Source organism: Papaver somniferum, unplaced genomic scaffold (genome assembly GCF_003573695.1).
Source record: "Papaver somniferum cultivar HN1 unplaced genomic scaffold, ASM357369v1 unplaced-scaffold_21, whole genome shotgun sequence".
NCBI lineage: Eukaryota > Viridiplantae > Streptophyta > Magnoliopsida > Ranunculales > Papaveraceae > Papaver > Papaver somniferum.
The window spans coordinates 12566525-12591741 of record NW_020631041.1 but is presented as its reverse complement, the minus strand read 5'-3'; the positions used below and the strand labels follow the sequence as shown (position 1 = coordinate 12591741).

Here is a 25217-nt window from a genome sequence, read left to right as displayed (position 1 = left end):
AAAGATTGCTTTTCTCGCAGGAAAGAAGAGAGACTTGGTCCTTGAGACCTTGCTCAGACCCTAAATAAATAAAGAAATCGAACGGGTAAGTTACTTTTGGGAATAATATGACACCTCGAATGGCTAGGAAGAAGGAACTCACGGAGAAGTGCAGACGAATTTTTCTTCTCCTCTGCGAGTTGTTTCTCAATATCAAGGATGCGAGCACTTGACTTCTTCATTAGCGCCCGAGTTTCCCGAAGTTCCACGAGATGGGCCATGCTACGATTTTGTTCCTTAAAGATGGAAGGCACCCTTGAGAATTTCGCGAAGTATTACAAAAAGAATAAAGGTAAATTCAGGTCAACTTATTAAATTCACCAAACCCATTATGGCAGAATGCTGTTGCAGTGAGAGATTCAAAGAGGCATTCAGAATCAAAGATTAGTCTTCAGCCAAGAAATTGTCAAAATTGAAGGAAACCAAAAACTCAGTAGCCGCAGATCTTAAAGAGGTATTTCCACGAGTTGTAACAAAAATCTCTCTTAAGAATTTCATGTCAGGAAGATATTCGGGATCCTCTGCTTCATTATCCCTCTGACCGCCCTTATACGAAGTGGGTATAGATGAAAGAGTAGCTAAGCTGCTAGACTGATGCTGACGAGGCGGATCAAGTGGAGGAAGGTCTGACGAGGAAGAAGGGACTTGGGTCGAGCCGTCTACATCCGAGGCACGTCGACGCTGTGGGACACGAGATGTGGTAGAATCGTCCTGTACTCCACGAAATTAAGAGATGTCGCGAGAAAAAGAATGTAAAATTAAGAAGAAAAAAAGAGATACCTGAACAGTGATAGAAGGAACCTCGGTACGTTGACGTTTCCTTAGATTCTTGGCAGGACCGCACAATGCTTGAGGCTCGGTCTCCTGAAAAATGGGAAGTTAGAAATTAATAAGGAAAAATGACCAGAAGAGGGGACACGAGATACAGACCTGTGTTTGAACTGGTTTCTTGGAGCGGTTCTTTAACATACCAGGTGGAGGAAGTGGATACTGAGACACGAACAAAAACTTTAGGGAACAATAAAAGTAGAGGACCCGGAAGCAAAATATAATTATACTAACCTCGTTGGGCATCTTATCCCAGCGAAGTCGACCCGGGTCATACGTTGCGAGGTGAGCATGCTCAGGGAGAGGACCGGTACGAGCAACGCCATTCTCGTCGAGACCCCACACCAGAGGACCTTTGGCTAGCAAAGGAAGCCTCATCCAATCCTCATCGTTAGAAAAACGAAGATACTTGTTTCTTTTCGTACCAATCAGATCAACATCCAAGAAAAGGGCCTTAGACGGGTCATCCAAAGACTTGCGGGAAAGCTTAACGCCCCACTCCTGATAAGCTCTCGTGGTCATCTCCTGACCAGTGTAATTCGCGGAGAAGGAATCAATATTATAATCTGCAGGAACAAAATCATGCACCAAGAGTGGAATCTGAGAAGGACCGCCATTAGACCTTCTGACGAACTCGTTAGCAATACGAATAATGTTTCCAGACAATTGATAAACTCCTCGTTCAAGCTTATCTAGGATTTCATAAAAAAGAGGGTTCTTTGGGTCATACAAGGGAAAAGAAAGGCCCGCTTTCAGATGACCGACGGTGATCAACATCTTTGAAGAGGACCAGGTTCCCATTCGAATCCATCGGTAGTTTAGTTCCATGGATTTGGTTGCTGTAATCTGGGGAGAGACAGTAGAATCAATCGCCGAAGATAGTGTAATGCCCATCTTCGCAGGATCGACTTTAGAATCTTCATAAGTCGAAGAGGTAGTCGGATTGGGGACTTTCTTTGGGGCCATTAAAGAAAAATGAAAGGAAACCTAAATTTACATAAGGAAGAAAAGAGGAAAGAAGAAGGTAAAATTCGAAAGGTATGAAAGAAACATGGTATTTAAAGAGGTGACTGGTCAAAGCGGACTACCCACGATCAAGGAGTATGAACCGGTAATCAGCGGTTATATGAGGAAAATGACCACGTGGAAAGCACTGATGGGGAGGAGTGGCGGTTAAATAACTCCAGACGGTTCTTATTCCCCTCTCACCACGATCGAGTAGAATAAGAAAAGGTAAAATGTGGATACCAACATACGAACCGACACGTGGACATAGGGAAGACACGAGAATCCTGCTGAAAGATCTTATACCGTACCCCGAAAATCTTCGTCAGAGACTTGTCAAATCAAGTCAGAACCGCATGGTTGACTAGTCAGAGAAGTAAAAGTCATATGCGAGATAGTATCACACGACGAAGTAATATACTATAAGGACACGAGATATGAAGAATCAATGAAGTACCCCACAAGATACCAACCACGAAGCTGAGGCAGGCGAAATAAGCTAACTTGGCAGAAAAGATAACTTGCTAAGTAAATGTATTGGGGAGCAAGAAAAGAGACCGGTGTACCGACAAGCCCATGTGAAGATGGCGAAAGAAGGGGGAAAACTTTATGGAAAATGGACTGGGCGAAGTATAAAGCATCCTGAAAGAACTTGGCGAAGTAAAGTGAGTTGTATCCCATTAGGGTTGATTGACCTATAAATAGAGGTCCTTGGGCAAGGCATGAGGGATCGAATGTTGGAGAGAGAAAATAGCTTAGGGTAGAAAGTGAGATTAGGGTTTCCTGGTGCTCAAGAAATTGTATTTTGTTTCCTTAGAATTCATCAATAAATATTTATTGGTTCATATTACTTTATCATGTCTTAGATCTTGATCGTTTTCCTTTTTGGGTGTATTACTGGATTTCCAATATTTACACGGTGATTGGTATACGACAACTCTCCAATCTCTTCCACATTCATCTCATCCCCGAAAGATCCTTTATATTTACACTCATGTTTTTCATGGTTTTGCGGACCGTATAACACCTTCTCAAGCTTTCCATCTACTAAATCTCCCTGGAATTTTCTCAATCCTTCCAGAAGAGATTACCAGCTTGAGACTACTCGTTCTCCTGCATTTCTTGGTTTGAGTGAGAATTATGGTCTTTGGCCTAATTCGAGTTATGGGGAGGATGTCATTATTGGTGTTTTTGATTCCGGAGTTTGGCCTGAACTGCCGAGTTTCAGTGATGCCGGATTGTCTCCAGTACCAAATAGGTGGAAAGGTATTTCTGAGACAGGTCCTGATTTACCAATAACATCCTGCAATAGAAAATTGATCGGTGCGAGATCTTTCTATACAGGAAGCAAAGTGCTTAATGAATCCATATCACCAAGATATACAGGTGGACATGGCACTCATTGTGCCTCTATCGCAGCTGGATCTCCGGTTAAGAATGCTGGATTCTATCAGTATGCTGTAGGAGAAGCCAAGGGAGTTGCCACTCGGGCGAGAATTGTTGTATACAAGGTATGCTGGTCTGGATGTGGTAATTCGGATATGCTCGCAGCAATGGATCAAGCCGTTGCAGATGGAGTTGATGTGATATCTTTATCAATTGGTCCCACAGGAGTTGCTAGGCCATACCATTTGGATGCATTGGCGATTGCTTCTTTTGGTGCTATGGAGAAAGGAATTCTTGTTTCCACTTCTGCTGGAAATGCATGACCTGGTCCATCCACTACAATTAAAGTCGCACCGTGGATGTTAAGTGTCGGGGCATCAACAATTGATAGAGAATTCCACGCATATGTCATTTTAGGGGATGTAAGAGTATTGGTGGCATCTCATTGTATTCTAGCAAGCCGTATGGGGATTCATCCAGGAAATTAGTTTATGATGGCGATATTGGTAACGAATTTTGCATCGAAAAATTCGGTTCAAATTCTTCTAAAGTCGCTGGAAATATTGTTCTTTGTAATTCGGGTGGTGGTTTCGGAAGACCTAGAAAAATGAACCTGTCATCATTTCTAGTCGTGGTCCTAACAATCTAATACCAGAGATACTGAAACCAGATGTTATTGCTCCTGGTGTTAATATTTTAGCCGGTTGGATCAAAAGTTCGTTCAATATAAAATCTGGTACTTCCATGGCTTGTCCTCATGTGAGTGGATTGGCGGCAATCAGGGCTGGCCCTGAGGGGAAGTCAACGAAGGTTGAGTTTGGGGCAGCAGCGATCAAGGGGCACCAAAAAGGAATTGTGTAAGTGAGGTTTTATGTTACCAGAGAAAAATAAAGGAGTAAACAATGATTAGAAAGTAAATATTAGGACATATTTGAGAATAGGGGGATGGGATAAATATGGAGTTAGCTTAATGGTTTAGTGGTTTAATTAGTCCTGCTCAAAATTCAATTGACTACTGAAGGTGATGACTTGTTTGAATGGATTCCTTCCAAATGGGGAGGGTACTCGGTCAAGTCATGTTATAATCAAATTTCTTAAAATGGTGTTGTCGATTTTGTTGTAGACAAGTTTACATTTTTATGGGAATTAAAGGTTCCCCCTGAGATAATTTTCTTCCTTTGGTGCCTTTATCATCACAAGCTTTCTACAAGGGATTGTTTGATGAAATTTGAAACGGTATGGCAGTTCCGTCATCTTGTGTTTTTTGTACTGCAGTCTGCAGATGAGGATTCTCAGCACTTGTTTCTCGTTCTTCACTAAAGAATTGAAATGGTTTTTCACAACTCCATGCACAGTTGAGGCTTGTTAAGAAATAAACCAAGATACTATAGAAGGGATCAACAATGTGTGTTGATAAAGTATGAAGAAAGTGATATGTATCAACATTATGTGTTGATCCAGTATAGTATGGATCAACTGGGACAGTTAACATGAAGTGGATGGATCAACAAGAGTTGTTGATCCATGGTACGGTATTTAGAAGTTGGGTTGCAAGTATTACTGGTTTTAAGAGTTTGTTTACGTGAGAATTGTCTAGAAGTTTCTTTGTTAGAGTTTGATTATGTTAAGAAAGTCTTTTTACTTGAGAGTCAAGTTTGTTAATCATATAAATAGTATGTTGAGGTATGAGTCGTATCACATCAATTGAAGAGAGTTTGTTTGAGTTAAATTTTGGTGTTCTTTCATTAAGTCTTTGATATCAGATTTTCTACATCTGGTATCAGAGCACTGGTATCAAGTTCTAGGGATGTGGGTATGAGTTGTTAAGTTGAAAAAGATGACAAGTTTAAGTTCAATAAAGGTGCCGGTGTTTGAAGGAAAAAACTTTGAACATTGGAGGTTGCAGATGGAGAATATTTTCACATACCAGGAGGTATGGGATGTTGTGAAAGATGGTTATGCTGAACCAGCAGAAGGAGCAGTACCTGAAGGAGCTGGGCTAACTCTGTTGAATGAAAACAGAAAGAAGAATTCTAAAGTTACGTATATTCTTCATCAAGGTGTTCATGAATCTCTTATGGACAGAGTTATCTATATTAAGCAAGCTAAAGCAGCATGGGATGGTTTGGTTAGCCATTATACAGGTTCTGACAAGGTCAAGAAGGTTAGGTTACAAACTTTGAAAATAAAATATGAACTTCTGCAGATAGAGACAACTGAAACAATATCAGATTTTTTCTTAAAAACACTGAATCTTGTCAATGAGATCAAGGCCAATGGTGATACTGTAGAAGATTCAACAGTTGTAGAGAAGATTTTAAGAAGCTTACCTGATAAATTTGAGTCAAAAGTTACTGCTATAGAAGAATGCAACACAGTTGCAACAATGACTCTTAATGAGTTGTTGGGTTCATTACAAGCTTATGAACAAAGGTTATTGGAGAAGACAGTTGCTGCAAAAAAAGTTGAAGAAGCTCTTCAAAGTCAAGTTAGCTGGAGAAATAATCAAGAAAAACCTAATATTGGAGGTTTTCAAGGAGGATACAATAATAGAGGGAGATCAAATAATGAAAGTTATCGGAAGCCATTTGATAGATCAAAAATACAGTGTTATAATTGTGGAGATTTTGGACACGTTACTACTGAATGTCCAAAACCTAGAAAGACAATTGCTAATAACTACAAAGCAAATTTCAAAGCTAATATTGCAGAAAGTCAAGAAGAAGATGAAGAAGAAAAGAAAGCTGAAAATATGTTTTTGGTTTGTCATACACCTGAAGAACAACCTCAACATAAGTGGTATCTAGATACAGGTTGCAGTAATCATATGAGTGGAAGAAAAGATTTGTTTGATAATATTGATGATCAGTGCGATCAACTGTGAAGTTTGGAAACAATTATACCATTCCAGTTATGGGAAAAGGAAGGATTGGAATTGTTCTGAAAAATGGTGCAAAAACATATATTATGGATGTGTTTTATGTACCAGGTTTGCATCAAAATCTTTTGAGTATGGGTCAATTGTCTGAAAGAGGTTATTCTATGAACATCTTTAATGGTGTTTGTAGAATTCGAGATCATTTTAGAAGACTTATTACAAGAGTTCAGATAACTAAGAATAGATTGTTTCCTTTGAATATTCAGTATCAAAAGGAAAGTTGTTATAGTAGCAGTGTTCATGATGATTCTTGGTTATGTCATAAAAGGATGGGACATGCACGTAAACTTTAACAGTTTGCAAACTTTAGCAAAGAAAGAGATGGTGTCAGGCTTACCCTTTATTGATGTACCAAAATCAAGATGTGAAAATTGCATCTTTGGAAAACAACACAGAGATCCATTCCCAGTCAACAAAGCTAGAAGAGTTGATCAACAATTGGAGATTGTTCATAGTGATCTGTGTGGTTCTATTGAAGTAACTTCACATGGAGGTAATAAATATTTTATAACTTCCATTGATGATTTTAGTAGAAAAGCATGGGTTTATTTGCTTAAACAAAAGAGTGATGCATTTCAAGCTTTTAGAAGTTTCAAAGCTTATGCTGAGAAACAAATTGGTAAGAGTATCAAGATCCTGAGAACTGATAGAGGTAAAGAATATACTGTTGTTGACAAGTTTATGGAAGAGCATGGTATTCAACATCAACTAAATGCAAGATATACACCACAACAGAATGGAGTTGCAGAGAGGAAGAATAGAACCATAATGGAGATGGAAAGAACTATAAGAAGAACAAAAGATTTACCAAAACGTTTTTGGGGTTATGCAGTTGACACAGCTGTGTATTTACTCAACAGATGTCCTTCAAATAGTTTGAACAACATAACACCAGGAGAAACTTGGATAGGTGTAAGACCAAGTGTAATACATCTGAAAATTTTTGGGTGTATTGCATATGCACATGTACCCAAAGAACTAAGAAAGAAATTGGATGACAAGAGTGAGAAGTGTATCCTTTTTGGTTATAGTTCAGTAACCAAAGGATATAAATTATACAACCCAGAAGCAGGATAAGTGTTTACAAGTAGAGATGTGATCTTTGATGAAGATTCAAAATGGAACTGGAATAATGGATCAACAACTAATGTTGATCCATATAACAATGGATCAACAAGGAATGTTGATCCACATAATATTGGATCAATAACGAATGTTGATCCACCTCCTACTGTCAGAACAGTTCCAGTTGAAGTTGAAGAAGAAGTGCAGATTCAAGATAATGTTGAAGAGAAACATGAAGAAGCAAGAACAGAAACAGTACAACAACAAGAAACTACAAGACCAAGAAGAAAATATATCATACCTGCTAGGTTGAATGATTATATTGTATCAAGAGATGATGAAGATACTGATGATGAAGTGGTGAATTTTGCACTATTTGGAGATTCTGATCCTGTAACTTATGAAGAAGCATCAAAAGAACAAGGCTAGATTCAAGCTATGAATGAAGAACTGAAGTCAATTGAGAAGAATAATACATGGGAACTAACAGAATTTCCACCAGGGAAGAAACCCATAGGTGTTAAGTGGGTTTATAAAAACAATACGAGTCAAATGGTGAAGTGGATAGAAATAAAGCAAGGTTAGTTGCTAAGGGATATAGACAAAGACAAGGAGTAGATTACTCAGAAGTATTTGCATCAGTTGCAAGATTAGACACAGTGAGAATGATAATTGCATTAGCTGCACAAAAAGAGTGGAAGATTTTTCACATGGATGTGAAGTCAGCATTTTTGAATGGAGTATTGGAAGAAGAAGTTTATATTGAGAAACCAGCTGGTTACATTATGGAGGGGAAGGAGAATGAAGTATACAAGCTAAACAAAGCTTTGTATGGTTTGAAACAAGCACCAAGATCTTGGTATACAAGAATAAATTCCTATTTCATTAAGAAAGGATTTACAAGATGTACACATGAGCATACTTTGTATTTGAAAGCTGATACTCTTGGAAATCACATCATAGTGTGTCTATATGTGGATGATCTTATATTTACTGGAAATAGTTCTGAGATGATTAATGAATTCAGGGAGGATATGGTGAAAGAGTTTGAGATGACAGATCTTGGTTTAATGTCATATTTTCTTGGCATAGAGGTACAACAAACTGAAAAAGGAATTTTCATCAATCAACAAAGATATGCAGAAGGTATACTAAAGCGTTTCAAGATGGATAATTGTAATCCTATCTTAACACCAGTAGAAGAGAGATTGAAGTTGACAAGAGAAGGCTCAGGAGAACTTGTGAATTCAACAAACTTTAAAGGTCTTGTTGGATGTCTTAGATATCTGACTGCTACAAGACCTGACATTATGTATGCAATTGGATTGGTTAGCAGATTTATGGAAGAACCTAGACAATCACATTTACAAGCAGCAAAACGTATTCTAAGATATGTCAGAGGTACAACTAGTATGGGAATTATCTATAATGTTTCAGAAGATCCAAAACTAGTTGGTTTTACTGATAGTGATTGGGCTGGTGATACAGAAGGAAGAAGAAGCACATCAGGTTATGAATTTCAGTTAGGAACTGGTTTTTTCTCTTGGTCATCAAAGAAACAACAAGTTGTTGCATTATCTACAATAGAAGCTGAGTATATAGCTGCTAGCAACTATGCTACACAAGCTGTATGGCTAAGAATGATGCCGAAGTCATTGTTTCAAGAACAGAAGACACCAACAACAATAGTTTGTGACAACAAGTCTACATTTTCATTAACTAAGAATCCATTGCTTCATGGAAGGAGTAAGCACATTGATATTAAGTATCATTACATTAGAGATCTTGTCAGTAACAAGGAGATAGCTGTGGAGTTTGTTGAGAGTGAAGATCAAGTAGAAGATATTTTCACCAAGTCTTTGAAGTCTAACACTTTCATTTACTTACGAGGAAAGTTAGGAATGTTTAGCAAAGAGTATCTTGGTTTAAGGGAGGATGTTAAGAAATAAACCAAGATACTATAGAAGGGATCAACAATGTGTGTTGATACAGTATGAAGAAAGTGATATGGATCAACAGTGTGTGTTGATCCAGTATAGTATGGATCAACTGGGACAGTTAACATGAAGTGGATGGATCAACAAGAGTTGTTGATCCATGGTACGGTATTTAGAAGTTTACTTGGGTTGCAAGTATTACTGGTTTTAAGAGTTTGTTTACGTGAGAATTGTCTAGAAGTTTCTTTGTTAGAGTTTGGTTATGTTAGGAAAGTCTTTTTACTTGAGAGTCAAGTTTGTTAATCATATAAATAGGTTGTTGAGCCATGAGTCGTATCACATCAATTGAAGAGAGTTTGTTTGAGTTAAGTTTTGGTGTTCTTTCATTAAGTCTTTGATATCAGATTTTCTACAAAGCTTCTATTATTTCTTGGCAGGGATTCATGGGTCATCTAGAGATATTAACATTTGGAATATTTTACCCCCAGCAATAATGTGGTGCCTTTGGAAAGAACGTAGTGCCAGGATCTTTGGAACAGCCAGCACCTCTTTCAAGGTTAGTGATTTCTTAAAGATATTGAAACATTTGGCAACTTAATATATACCTACAGAGTTATATATGTCAGTAAATAATGTTACCGCAACTTATAGACTCCCTTACGCTTCTAAAACAGTACTTTATTACGCAAGGGGAAACTTATTTTGAGTCTGCTTTGGGGCAGCAAAATGTCAGGGCCGGCCCTGGCGGCAATGCTTCGACAAGCTCATCCTAAGTGGTCACCAGCTGCAATCAAGTCTGCGCTAATGACTACTGCCTATAACATTGAAAATTCAGGCAAGTACATTAGTGATCTCTCCACTGGCCGGTTCTCAACACCATTAAGGCACGGTTCAGGACATGTGGATGCAAACCGAGCTCTAAATCCGGTTTTGGTGTATGATATCGTCCCTGATGATTATGTTGCGTTTCTTTGTTCCATTGGGTACACTCAATGCCAGATTTCTGTATTTGTCAAGAGTAAGAAGGTTGATTGCGAATCAGTTGCATTATCAAGTTCGGGTAATCTTAACTATCCATCATTTTCAGTAGTCTTTCAATCAGGAAAGGTGGATACCGTCAAGTATAAGAGAGTCGTTAAGAATGTCGGAAGCTCAGTTGATGTGGTTTATAATCTAAGGATTAGAAATCGAACATCATACGTTAATATAAGTGTTTCTCCAACTAAACTTGTGTTTGACAAGAATGACACCAGCTTGTTTTATGAAATCACATTCGTTTCAAGTCTAACCGATCCAGACACCGGAAAACATGAATTCGAGTCAATCGAATGGTATGATGGAGTACATGCTGTGAGGAGTCCAATTGCCTTTAGATGGGGTAATAGTATTACTGCTATCTTGATTTCTTCTGTTTGATGTGTATTTCAATTTATCAGCTGAAATTTTCAACAATAAATAAAATTGGGTTTTAAAACTACTACTCCCTCCGTTTCAAAATAATAGGCTTGTTTATGTGTAAATTTTCACATAAACAAGCCTATTATTTTGAAACGGAGGGTGCACAATTTTATGTTAAAAACATTTGCTTATTTGTGATTTTTTAAATTCATAGAAAAATCGAGAATCATTAAGCGGTCAGATGGTTCTCAAGCTCCTTACCACTACGGACGTAGGCGTTTAACCTTTTTAATTTCCAAACTAACTCCAATTTGAAGAAGTTTCAATGTAGTCTAGGGATCACTGTACCACCCACCAAAAATATACATAAGTAATCCCAAAGGATCTTACAAATTCATAAGAACTCGACACAACTTATAAGAGTTAAGCACAAAGGTTTAACATACCATAAGCATTACTAACGCCAAAACTACCAAAGTAATTTGTTTTAGCCTCTTACCAAGGAAACAATTACCCAATGTAATTTTTCCTTTAATTTGTTAAGTCAAACTAAGCTTAAAATTAACTTAGTTACTTATCAGGATCCAATTATTCAAAATAACTTTACCTCATTTTTGATAAGTTTAAACTAGGTTAGATAACTAGTTTTCTTATCAATGACCAATTAGACTTGAATAATCGTACCTTATTTTGATAATCCTAAACTAAGATCGGAATTAACTTAGTTTTTCTTATCAGGAATTAATTGGACTAAAGCAATTGAACCTTCTTTTGTTAAACAAAATCAAGAATATGCACTAAATCAGCTTTTCTTAACTCAAAAACGATTAACCAAACAAAAATCGTTACCTCACTTTTGATATGACAAACTAGGATCAGGACCGATTAAGTTATCATATTTGGAAAGATATTATTAAAATAATTCCTCCCTCGGTTTCCACAACCATTCACCCCACAAAGATACGACGTTTAAGCACCAGTTTAATATAGAATTTTTCTCCATTGTTTTATTATTCCCTGCAAGAAAAAAAAATAACAAAAATAGACAACCTTTACCAGAGAAAACTCGAGAAGATTTTAGATATTATATGCTAAAGTAAAAAGCTAAAATCGAAACTCATATGTTATACTAAATACACAACTTATAAAACATAAATCGATAATAGCGTAAATGTGACTTCACACATGAGGTTAATCAATATCTACTTATGATTATTTGAGAAAGAAACCCAAAAGGTTAGATCCTAAATTTGCTAAATCCAAAAGCCACAAAATCATAAGATATAAGCACATTACGAGATCAAAACATTAGGGTTAGTAAAAACCAAAAGTAAATCTCATAAACTGATACCAAAAGCAAAGATATATTACATCGGAACAAGCAACGGAATCGTAACTATATATGAAAGAATGATACAAAGGATTTAAAATAAAAAATTAATCATTTATTTATTGACAGTGTGAATAAACTTTAAATAAATATTGACGTGGATCAACAATTGATTAGTTTATTATATGAAAAACACCAAGAACCACCTAATCTTTAAGGTTTCTTCCAAATGATTTCAGAGCAAGTTCCTTAGAACCCAAGGGATTCCAATCAGGGGAAAAACCATAGCCAAGCTTCTCCTGGCTGAAGCCACCCCCAAATCAGCCCAAGTCCGTGTTTTTATATCCTATTATATATTGGGCTATTAAGTGTGTGCATATTTTAGGCTTAAGCCAGGGCTAAGAAAGCGCTCAAGCCCGAGCCACACCAAATGTCTAGTTCCTCCACTGATTCCAATCTTATTTAATGATTATCAATCTTGACTCAAGACTTACAAGATTGTCATTAACTTCCTTTACTACCCTTCGCAAATCCACACTGAAGGAAAACCTTATCAGAGTTGAAATAATGCAAAGAATTTTCTTTGTTCTTAATCACAGCAAGACGATGCAAGAATTTAAGAGTATTCCATATGGATATAAAAAGATCTTCGTCTATAGATCTTCCTTTTTTGCATTCCTTAAACATATTGAAAGCCAACCTTTTAAGACTACGTAACCTGAAACTCTTGATGAACGTATTCTTGACTTTTGTCCTCACTGGGGGAACTCTTATCTTTTTTTTCTTTAGATTTGTTACCCTTAACTAAGATATTGGAGGTCTTAGTTGATTTCAAAGTATCTAGAGAAACGGAAATAATCAACTTTCTAAAAAAATGGCTCTGAAAAATCTTTAAGGAATTTTGGTGTATGTTACGTACAGCTAAATAAAAAAATCCTCCCAAAGTAGTTTCCCATAAGGATATACTTTTAGGACCAATTACAAACACATACTTGTTAGGTCTAAAGGTGTTTGTCTGCTCTGATACCAATTGAAAAATAGAGGGTACCATGTACACCACCAACTTTTTGTTCGGCAACCTGTACGGAAAAAACCAAATACAATTCCATGTAGACCAACTTAATGATCCCTGACAATATGCATGTAGAGTTTATATCTCTATCTCTTCTTAATCAGAAAGTTAAAACTCAAGAATCCGTGAACCTGATTTTTAAGAAAAGTACTTGGACGATCTCAAAAATCAATTTCCAAGATCAATCTAGTCTTATCCAAATTATTGAATTGGAATTCTGCCAAGTATGAAGCTTGTTATCTAACTTTCAAGATACGAATTCCACAAGAACAAGTCTCATAATCAATAACGATTAATATGGACGTATCTACTAGAATTGAATTGAATACCTACCACATGTGTAATCCTACTATAAAGATAAACAATATAATGCGGAAAAGGAAAAACACAAGACACCAGAAATTTTGTTAACAAGGAAACGACAACTACAGAAAAATTCTGGTACCTCATCCATATTTGGACACCAAATTGTATTAAGCCTCTAGAGACACTAGCCTGCTATCAGATTTCGGAAGGGAATGTAGTTGAGAGAGAATTCACCCTCAAAATAATTCAGCTGCAGTCTTGCTACTTATGTCTTTTGAACCTCTCAAGGGTTTGCGCAATTGATTCCCTTATGGAATGACGATGGTACCAAGTACACCACAATCTTTTTGATATCAACATATATGACCAGTACCTTGAGTGATCTAATATAGACAGAGACTATGAAGAAGATAACAACCACAAGGTATACACTTGGAATATAGTAAAAGTCTGGAAATGAACCTAATTATAGGGATCAACCTAAGTGTTTGGATTAAAGTACAAGTGTAATACTTTGATTATAACTAAACAATAATTATAATGCAGATAGTAAACGAAAAGCACACAACAAAATTTTGTTAACGAACAAACCGCAAATGCATTAAAATCCCGGGACCTAGTCTAGTTTTGAACACTCTTAGAATAATCCGTTATACAAAGACCACTACCAACTTCGTATAGTTGAGACCAACTAATCTACTCCTAGTTACCTAGTTTCCTCGGTATCCTTGCGCCTATAACCAATCTGCCGAATGCAAGTGAATTTAAGATAAAGTAAAGCATTGACTATGGGAGAGAAACATATCATAATATTGTGTAGTATTACATACTACAAAAGGAAATAACAAATATGTTCGGATTGAATATATACCTAGCTTTCCTTGTGGGGGAGTAAAGCTTTTTGTTATTCAAATGCTTGAACAACGATATTTATTTTTAATATATGCAGGTTATTGTGTTGTTGACATCTGAAATCAAGCGTAATTCAGACATTTGTACAAATACCCATAGTTCACAAACTAAAATTTCATTAGACTGAACTCACAGAATTAATGCTTGAAGTTGAAGAACATATTTTCGGATCAACCGATTCACCAACATCAGCAACAACATCTTTTGTTACAACAAATTATTTAACGACCCTAAATATAAAATCTGCTTAATCAATAAATAAAACAAAATACTCAATTAAATTGGGAATCTTAAATCAAACAAAAGAATAAAATCAATTAATTAGGAATTGTTTTGCTAGTGAAATTCCTGGAATCAAAATATTGATCCAGAATAAGGAGAACGATTAGTTTCCTATAGTAAAACTTTGTTTTGGTTTTCTTGGTGGTAATGATCATGCTGGTGGAGGTTTCGACGAAGGCGGTGCATATGGTGAAGAAGAGGTCATGGAGGAGGTTTTGATCGAGGTATTCATAATCATATATCTTTAAATGGAAAAGTTAGTAAATAAACCTGAATCAAAGTTTTAGTTATTCAAACTATAATCTACATGTTTAACAGTGGTGCGTAACTATCAAGATGGTCGATTAATATCTTGGGAACCAGACTCTAATTAAAAATAATAATTTGGATTCAAATGCAACACTAGTTACAAAATTAGGACCCAAAGTCTAAATGGCTAAGATTAAAAATTTCATTTGAATCTTCACCGTCCATGTAGTTACCTCTGAACCTAGGTAAAAAATTAAGTCAGAAAATTGAAGTCAAGGATTTTACTACGTCTTTTTTAGGTTTCACCAATTTGCCACTCACGTTATCCTATTGGCCACTCTCAACAAAATTTCTAAACTGAATATACTTTTTAATTCTATTTTTTCTTATTTACCACCTATAAAAATCAAATTAAATTTGATTATAACTATCGCCACTCTTATTTGTCTTCTTCTCCATTAATATCTGTTTCCAATAGAAAATCCTTAAAAAGATATTAATCCTAGGTTAGAATTTTGATTTTAATAAGTACACCAATAATTTTTTTTTTTTTAGTGTTTATCATTTATTCACAGGGAAATAAACGATGTAATCGGCAAATCATGGTCACTCTGTAATCTGTACTGGATCGATTGATTATAGGGGAATTATATATCATTAGCTCTATGACGTCTTGTCTTAGCAGCTTGTGATGATCCAACAATCGGTGTTTGGGACCCTTAAGTGCAATACCATCAATTGGCTAATGAGACCAACTCTGCTTGATTGTAAACTTCGACAGAACTGATTAATATTTTTCTAAAATGTGCCGATTAGTTGTTGATCACAATAGTGAAATAAAATCCAATGTAAACATGAATACGTACCCATTTACAATCATACATTCAGAAAATTTACAATTAGGTTTAACTTTACCCTCTTTTTGGGTTTTGACATTCCTCGGACATTACTAACTTTCTGTGGAGGCGTCCTTTGATATACAATCTACCAATTAGAAGCAAAAATGGAAAAAAGGATGAGTGAAATTGGCGGTCGGTGGGTAGAGTCTAGAGATGATGTAATATTTGGGTTTAGTATTTTGGGTGGTTTTTCTCGCGGGTGTAAACATAAAGTCAATAGGTAGTATTTAGGATCGGTCCGCGAGTTATAACCCCAGAGATGTCATTATCCTTTCACAAAAAACCCATCAAAACAAAGATAACACAAAAATCTCATCAAAACAAAATTAACAAAAAAAACCCAAATTTAAATGTTGGTTTCATCAAATTTATTTTGATTTCATCAAATTTTATGATTAAACCAAAATAAAATTTGATGAAACCAACATTTAAATTTGGGTTTTTGTATCAATTTTTAAAAATTTGGGATTTTTGTATCAATTTTGTTTACGATAAAGTTTTAATGGATCCCAACATTTGAGTGGAGTTTTTGTACCACAAATTTGATCACTTTGGGTTTTTATGACTAGTTTTGATTTAGGATACATGGAAAAATAATGTGAACAACAAATAAGGAAAATGCCGGTGACAAATAAATGAAACCTTTTTTTATTAATTAAAATATTTTTACAAATTGCAATGATACTCATGCACGTACATGCGTCACAAATACAAATACACCAATCAAATATTAAAATACACTCACCTTCCGACATACCTAAAAAAGAAAAGAAAATGAAGTACAAGCTGCTCATTAAATGCATTATTGATGATAGCTGCAGCTAGCTAGCTAATAACTGGACAGTAGCAGTAGTGAAACATTATTTCTTGTATTGCTGCAAATAATGGCGAACCAAGAGCAGTGGTTGATGATGGCAAAGTAAGGCTTTTGCAACAACACCTGCACAATAATAGAGGAGAAGCGCACCCCATTTTCGATAATGTAGCTCCTATTGCTGAACATTGATTTTGGCAATAATCAAGTGTACAAACGCTGCAGCTGGTGACGGGGTTTGGTATAAAATCTTCCCCGGCTTTACATATGCTTGTTGGAGCTGTCGGTGGAGGTGGCGAAGGAGATGGAGGTGGGGGGGGGGATGGAGGAGGGGGCGAAGGTGGTGGTGAGGAAGGAGGAGGGGGTGATGGGGACGGAGGAGGAGGTGAGGGTGGTGGTGGCGACGGGGATGGAGGAGGAGGCGAAGGTGGTGGAGGAGGAGGTGAGGGGGTGGGGGGGTGATGTGGATGGAGGTGGTGAGGGGGGCTTTTTTTTGCAGCAGCATTCACATCGGAAATTGTTACTTCCGGGTGGGTTTCTTTGGCATGCTTGACCAACCACTAAACTATCAATTTCACCGCATGCCCTGATACACCAATTTGTACAAACCGTACAATCTTGTGTGGGACCCCAATGTTCCTTTTTGTATACGGCCTCAGGTTCGCACATAAGTGGTAGTGGTGGGGACGGTGGCGGTGGTGAGGGTGGTGGTGGCGACGGGGATGGAGGAGGAGGCGAAGGTGGTGGAGGAGGAGGTGAGGGTGGTGGGGGTGATGTGGATGGAGGTGGTGAGGGGGGCTTTTTTTTGCAGCAGCATTCACATCGGAAATTGTTACTTCCGGGTGGGTTTCTTTGGCATGCTTATTAGCCAAATATATTCTCGGTATATTTGGCATTGTATCTTGTAATATATTTGGCATTGTATCCTGTATAATATCTTGCCCATCTTAGGAGATATGGGGCATATACTGTTACCTAGCTTAGGATATTTGCTTGGATTATCATTTATCTTTTAGGATCACACTCTTTTATATAGGAGGTCTTTTGTATTGGTTGGCCAAGAAACAAAGAAGAAAGATTGTGCTTTGTGTTCTTCATTTGGGAGTAGTTTCACAAATACTTTATGGTATCGTGAGTCATTTTTTATTTTTTCGATCTATGGGTGAGTCATTTGTTCAACAATCTTCAGTTGAACATTCTTCTAAATCTGTCAAAATTAATGTTACTATTAGTGACGTTTCAGCATCTATGAATCATGTTCGTCTCAATGGTAAGGGTGTTCATGTATGGATTATCGACACTGGTGCTTCAAATCATGTGTGTTGTGATGAATCTCTTTTTCTTTCTCTTCGTACAGTTCAACCTATTCAAATAGGTTTACCTAATGGTGCAAGCATTAAGGCGACCAAAATGGGCATTGTCAAGTTGAATCCATCTCTTGTTTTATTTGATGTATTTTTTGTGCCAACATTCACCTGCAATCTCATCTCCGTTTCTCAATTCTTAACTTAGTGTGTTATACAAGACCATACCTTGGGGATGACGATTGGTACGGGTAAACTTATGGAGGGGCTTTATTGCCTAATGTCGTGGGAACCAACTCGTGTTAATGCTGTATCTGGGGCTTCTTCTACATCTTTATGGCACAAACGCCTTGGACATCCTTCCATGCAAGCACTGAAGTTTTTGCCTCCAGTCTGTGGTACTACTGGTCAGTTAGATTTTCATGCTTGCGATATATGTTATCGAGCCAAGCAGACTCGTGGTCGTGGTAAACGTACACGTACAGATAATGTAAGGCATCGAGAATATGTTCAGTGGAAGAACGTTAACACAAATATGGTTTCCCACGACTCTTCTCCTGTACCTATCCAATCCTCAGGTACTCCCTACCCTATAACTCACTTTGTGAATTGTAATGCTTTTTCTACTGCCCATCGTCACTTTCTTGCACTATTTCAAGTGATAAGGAGCCTACTTCTTTTAAGGAAGCAATGGCTGATCCTCGATGGCGTGAGGCAATGAAACGTGAGATTGAGGCCTTGTTTGCCAATCAAACTTGGACAGTTGAAATTCTACCCCAGGGAAGACTGCCATTGGGTGTATGTGGGTCTTCCGTATCAAACGTCGATCTGACGGTTCAGTTGAGCGTTATAAAGCCAGGTTGGTAGTCCTTGGCAATCATCAAAAGGAAGGGATTGATTATACAGAGACTTTTGCTCCTACTGTCAAAATGGTCACTGTCCGCACTTTCTTGGCTGTCGCTGCTATTAATAATTGGGAATTGGTACAAATGGATGTTCATAATGCTTTCCTTCACGGTGATTCGAATGAGGAAGTATATATGCGACCACCTCCTGGATTTAGTAATGGTTTGTCTGGCAAAGTGTGCAAATTGCGTAAATCCCTGTATGGTTTACGACAAGCTCCACGATGCAGGTACGCAAAGTTGGCAACCGCTTTGCGTTCATATGGCTTTTCTACCAGTGCTTCTGATCATTCTTTATTTGTATATCGGAAACACGGTGTTATTCTGCACATTCTTGTGTATGTGGATGATCTGGTTATTGCTGGAAATAATAGCTCTGCTATTCGTAAGTTTCAGACTTATCTTTGTAAGTGTTTTCATATGAAGGATTTGGGAAAATTGAAATATTTTCTTGGTATTGAGGTAGCTCGGAGTTCACAAGGGATTTTTCTATGTCAACGTAAGTATGCTCTTGACATTCTAACTGAGACAGGTCTTCTTGGTTCTAAACCTTCTAGCATTCCGATGGAGGAAAATCACAAATTGGCTCTTGCGTCAGACAAGCTTTTGGATGACCCCGCTCGTTATAGGCGTCTGGTAGGAAGGTTGATTTATCTTACTATCACACGACCTGAGCTCTCTTACTCCGTTCATATTTTATCTCTTTTTATGCAACGTCCTACTCACTCGCAATGGGATGCTGCTTTGCGTGTTGTTCGCTACTTAAAGAGTAGTCCTGGACAAGGTATTCTCCTTCGATCTGATTCTACTCTTGTTCTTCATGCATATTGTGATGCAGACTGGGCTAGTTGTCCTCTCAGTCGTCGGTCCCTTACTGCACATTTTGTTTTACTGGGAGGATCTCCTATTTCTTGGAAAACAAAGAAGCAAACAACGATATCTCGATCTTCTGTTGAAGCCGAATACCGTGCTATGGCTTCTACCACTTGTGAAATTATATGGTTAAAAGGTTTACTCCGGAGCCTTGGTATAAAGCACCCTACACCGGTTCCTCTTCATTGTGATAGTCAGGCTGCTTTGCACATTGCTAACAACCCTGTTTTTCACGAAAGAACCAAGCATATCGAGATTGATTGCCATTTCGTGCGTGATGAACTTCTTCGTGGTACTATAGCTCCATCTTATGTTCATACTGCTTCTCAGCTAGCTGACATTCTCACTAAAGCTTTGGGTCGTAAACAATTCCAATCTCTTCTTCTCAAGTTGGGCATTTCGACTCTTCATGCTCCAACTTGAGGGGGGTATTAGCCAAATATATTCTCGGTATATTTGGCATTGTATCTTGTAATATATTTGGCATTGTATCATGTATAATATCTTGCCCATCTTAGGAGATATGGGGCATATACTGTTACCTAGCTTAGGATATTTGCTTGGATTATCATTTATCTTTTAGGATCACACTCTTTTATATAGGAGGTCTTTTGTATTGGTTGGCCAAGAAACAAAGAAGAGAAATTGTGCTTTGTGTTCTTCATTTGGGAGTAGTTTCACAAATACTTTAATGCTTGACCAACCACTAAACTATCAATTTCACCGCATGCCCTGATACACCAATTTGTACAAACCGTACAATCTTGTGTGGGACCCCAATGTTCCTTTTTGTATACGGCCTCAGGTTCGCACATAAGTGGTAGTGGTGGGGACGGTGGCGGTGGTGAGGGTGGTGGTGGCGACGGGGATGGAGGAGGAGGCGAAGGTGGTGGAGGAGGAGGTGAGGGTGGTGGCGGTGATGTGGATAGAGGTGGTGGAGGTGGTGAGGGGGGCTTTTTTTTTGCAGCAGCATTCACATCGGAAATTGTTACTTCCCGGTGGGTTTCTTTGGCATGTTTGACCAACCACTAAACTATCAATTTCACCGCATGCCCTGATTCACCAATTTGTACAAACCGTACAATCTTGTGTGGGACCCCAATGTTCCTTTTTGTATACGGCCTCAAGTTCGCAAAGTGGTGGGGGCGGTGGGGGTGGTGATGGAGACGGAGGAGGAGGGGATGGTGGTGATATCTTGTTATCACAACAACATTCACAATCCACATTATTTGGTCTTTTCGACCTCTTGCAGCTCTGAGCAGTCATCGCTCTATTCTTGGCAGCACATTTTCTTTGACACACACCAAAACAACAGCCGCAATTAAGTGTAGGCCCACACTGAAACCACTCGTGTAGGTGCCCAGGTTCGCATATCCCTGCTCCAACCAATGACGACGTTATCTCCCATGCAGGCGAAATCTCGGTTATGTCCCATCGAGCCAGTGCCACCTCTACAGTACACATCATCGTCAAATGAAAATATGGTTAACAACAGTATAATAAAACGCGATTGAAATTTGAAACATAAAGATTATCATTCTTTTGTGTTCTTAAAAGTGATTTGCACGCAGTGGAATAAAATAGTACTAGTAAAAACACTTACGTGATACGCAGCTAGCAACCGAGATGAGAAGAATCGCAACAACATAACAATTCTTAGCTGCCATCATTTGGATAACTTGAATTGGAACCAAAAAAGAAAATGATGCACATAACGAATCGAATACGAGGTCTATTTATAGGAAAAAACAGATCTAACTTCATATATTATTGTAATTAGTATTTTTTGAGGAAAGAGAGAAATCAAATTGATTACCAAAAGATAACAAGATCCATGACAAGTATTCAAATCAAATATCACAAGCTGTCATATAAAATAGGCCGTGACAGGTGGTGATATCTGGTAAAGATTTCAAACGGACAGGAGATCACCAAACTTGGAAGTCGAGATTCTAGTATCGAATTTCGGATACGATAGCCGGGCATTGGTTGAGGCTTTTTTTAGATGTAGTCCATAGCATTTAGGCCGGATTCAGGATCATTGGGTAAGGCTGGATTGCCAAGGATGTCAAAGGCCGTGAAATTTTTTTTAGAAACCAGTAACATAGGAAGTAGTCTAGTAGACAACCATCGGTTTTAAGTGAACCCTGATTTTGGGCATACTGAAATCTTACTAGGCATACTGCATAAAGACAAAAAAGATTGTGAAATAGCAAAATCAGATTACCCCTTAACCCAAATTTTTTTAATGACAAATCTGCCCTTTACGTATTAGTGTTAGTAATATTGATTAGTGATTAAATATTTTGTTTAGTGATTAAGATAATTTTCAGAATTATAAAGGTTGTTTAGATGATTTTTTGGATCATGGTTCGGCGAAACAGGTTGAGGTTCGGCTCACTGAATCTGTTTACTGCATGCGCCGAACCTATAATTTTCAATTCCAACCCTTTTGCTAGACACTAGTTCGGCTTATATGAAAATTTCATAGTAAGCCGAACAACATCCTGAATAGCTCGGAAAAAAAAAAATAATTACTGGTTCGGCTTATATTTCGAAAATCGTATGAGCCGAACATCAATTTGTTATTTTTTGGGTTAAAATACTGTTATTGGTTCGGCACATATTTAGAATATCGTAATAGCCGAACCTCGTAAATTTGCTAGGTTCGACACATATTATGATTATCGAATACGCCGAACCCCTATGCATCTCTATCTGTGACTAGGTTCGGCTTGAAATCTGTTCATATACACTTACAGGAAGCTTTTGTGAAGAACTGTTCGGCTAAAAACGCAACTCAATTTTGAGCCGTACCAACACTGTAACCGTCATTTAATCGGTGAAAAACAGCAAATAGGAGATTGGGTTTGTAAAACTTGCTTTCTTATCCTCATTTCCGGAGTTGGAGATGCAGTTGGTTCAATTTTTGGTTCAATTGGTGGTTGATTTTCAGTTTCTACACCTTCATCTTCCATTGGTTATTCTTCTTCAATTGATGGATTAGAAGACGATTTGGTTTGCCTAGTCCCTACTTTTCTTTGTACGAGTCATTATGTGGTTGAGTTTAATCGATGATCAAATTTTTACGAATCGACAATTAATCACGATGATGAATTTTTTTCGCAGGAGGGGGAAGAGTTCGGCTAGAGGAGGAGGAAGAAGAAGAGATGGTAAGGGAAACTGATTTTGATTTTTTAGAAAACTGATTTTAGATTTTTGTATTAAGGGTACATAGGTAATTGAACTACCCATAGGGTACCCCTTATAAGGTCACCCAAGATGGGACTATTGTTTTGCATGCCTAGAAAGATTTAGGTATGCCCAAAATCAGGGTTCTTTTAAGTTCCAACTTCCAACTATACTAGATTTGTGCCCCACTGCCAGACCAACACCGCTAAATCCACAATACAACTAATCTATTACAAACTTTAACAACGGCGGGAATTGAATCCCTGACTTCTTTCTTACTGGAATTGATGGGATACCACTGAGCCATGCTCTTGGACCCAAAAGGATACATATTTCATAACCTTTTTTATCAAGCTTCTCAGCTTAAGGCAAAGTTTAGGCAGATGAAATTCATATTAGCAAATTCAATATTGTAAGACTCTGCATAAATAATATATACTACCACATAGATATATACATCTCCATGATTCACGAAAGAATGACAGGAAGTTATGGACAGTCGTGACAACTCGGAAAAACTGTAAAGCACTGCTACAATTTACAGCACCGTGTGTCCGTAAGACAATTCAAGTGATTCATGCAAACGGTTTAAATACTAATTAAACCGTTAACTTAAATCATAACGGAATTTACATCCTAACAGATATCAAACCATCCTTGGAGGGACAAACCCCTTTATTTTATGACCATTACCCTTAATGACAAAACAGATTATTTAGTCAAGCTACATTCTCCATGAAGTAACAATTACATGGAGCCAGGTATCCGTACGTCCCTGCAAACAATGTCGCTACATAGTCCATTTCTTTTGTTTATAATTTTTTTGGAGTTCCGAAATCTCCTACATTAGTTTGATAATCTGCATTAAGCAAGATATTTCTTGACTTAATATGCTTGAGAGTGATCGGATATCTGAAAAGTATGAGCAGCAGGTTTGCGAATTAAGACGTGAGCAAATTTTCCTTTTTCCCAATCCTGCATGCATTGTAAAAAACACAAAATAAAATTGAAAAATAAAATAAAAAATAGTATGATCACTCCATGAACATCACCTACCAGTATGAGCTGCAGACCATTAATAAAAAGTTTTACTACAAATCAAGATCTTACCTCGGTGTGATAAAAACAAAAGGGTTAGGGTACAAAAATATAGAATAGGATAACATGAAGAAAACAAAAGGGTGGAGGTTTTCCTATTGAGAATTGGTTTCTGCCAAAATCTTACCTACGGGAAAGTCTGGATCGATACTCGTTGCTGATGTAAAAGACGTGAACAAAAAACACCAGGAACTCGGATTCGAAAATCCAATCAACTTTGGTATCTCACATAAACAATTGTCACGTTAGGAAGGAATTCCAAATTCTCACGGCTTGAATTTCAAACTAAATTTGGTTTCCTTTTCTTTCTGTTTTTCCTATTTTTTTAAACCAATCATACGTTGCCAAGTGTCCTCACTAAAAAGCTCGTTTCACAAAACTCAATAAAGGCTTGTTTCGGGCAATAGAAAGTAAGAGTTTCCTCACCGTTCAACGTGGGAGCTTTATTTGTCTAGGCCTTTAAGTCTTTAGATGTTGACTAGTAATGGGCTCGATTAGCAATAAGGTTTCCAATCAAGTAACTCTAGATGACCAAAAATGCGATCCAACCCAACCAAGTCCAATTTTATGAAATCTGTTTTGAGACATACTCATTTTTTTTTTTGAGGCATACTCATTCATTATACCATCTAGGGTGGGTTGATAAGGGGTGTCTAAAGGTAGCGCAATTACCTATATATCCTTAAACAATTTAAATTACTAGAGTGCCCTTATCCTCAAAAACCTAAAATCAAAATAAACTTTAAACTCAAACATCTTGGACTCCAATTCAATCAAGGAATTGATCAAGCAAAGCAAACACGAATCGAAGTGAGCGATGTTGGAGTGCGAAATCCAAATCTCAATTGCTCTTAGATGTATTTTAGAATGTATGTGTAACAAACCCATCTTGTTTTTGATTGATTTTAGTTTGTTTGATGGATATAATATGATTTCAAAGATGAAATTAGGTTTTCCGAAGATCAGTTCGGCTGATCTTGGAGTATCAATTTTGAGCCTAACCTAGTGTATGATTTAGAGAAACACTATGTTCGGCTAATTCGACTTTGCTAGACTTTCTTCGAATCAGCCGAACCAAAATTCATCAGTTACAGAGTGAAGTTCGGCTGATAACTTTTCAGCCGAACCTCAGTTTTTTGAAAATATACCTAGGTTCGGCTGATAACTTGTCAGCCGAACCTAGGCATATTTTCAAAAAACGAAGGTTCGGCTGAAAAGTTACCAGCCGAACTGTTCATCTGTTCAGTAGATCTGGGTTTTAAAAATTCAATTTTTTGACAGATTCAACTTATAAAAAGAAATTAAACCTCGTATAGAAGTCTATCTATGATTTGAATCACACATTGTGGTCACTTCTAATCACTAAAATCTCAAAATTCAAAACC

General features: G+C 37.4%; 1 protein-coding gene and 1 pseudogene across 1 annotated transcript; both read left to right on the top strand.

Moving 5' to 3' along the window:
- Positions 1–2456: 2456 nt before the first annotated feature.
- On the top strand, positions 2457–10614 carry LOC113339616 (annotated as a pseudogene).
- A 5916-nt stretch (positions 10615–16530) lies between these two features.
- On the top strand, positions 16531–17972 carry LOC113339615 (heavy metal-associated isoprenylated plant protein 33-like). The gene is made up of 4 exons (XM_026584857.1): positions 16531–16565; positions 16670–16902; positions 17120–17302; positions 17650–17972. The coding sequence occupies exons 1-4, from the start codon at positions 16531–16533 to the stop codon at positions 17970–17972; spliced, it is 774 nt and encodes a 257-aa protein (XP_026440642.1).
- Positions 17973–25217: the final 7245 nt, after the last annotated feature.

What these genes read in the sequence shown, in the direction of transcription:
- LOC113339615 (XM_026584857.1), top strand. Translation starts at nt 16,531, where the DNA reads ATGGCGAACCAAGAGCAGTGGTTGATGATGGCAAA. An exon ending in CAGTGGTTGATGATGGCAAA is followed by an intron (nt 16,566 to 16,669) that starts GTAAGGCTTTTG and finishes GCAATAATCAAG; the next exon opens with TGTACAAACGCTGCAGCTGG. An exon ending in CGAAGGTGGTGGAGGAGGAG is followed by an intron (nt 16,903 to 17,119) that starts GTGAGGGGGTGG and finishes ATACGGCCTCAG; the next exon opens with GTTCGCACATAAGTGGTAGT.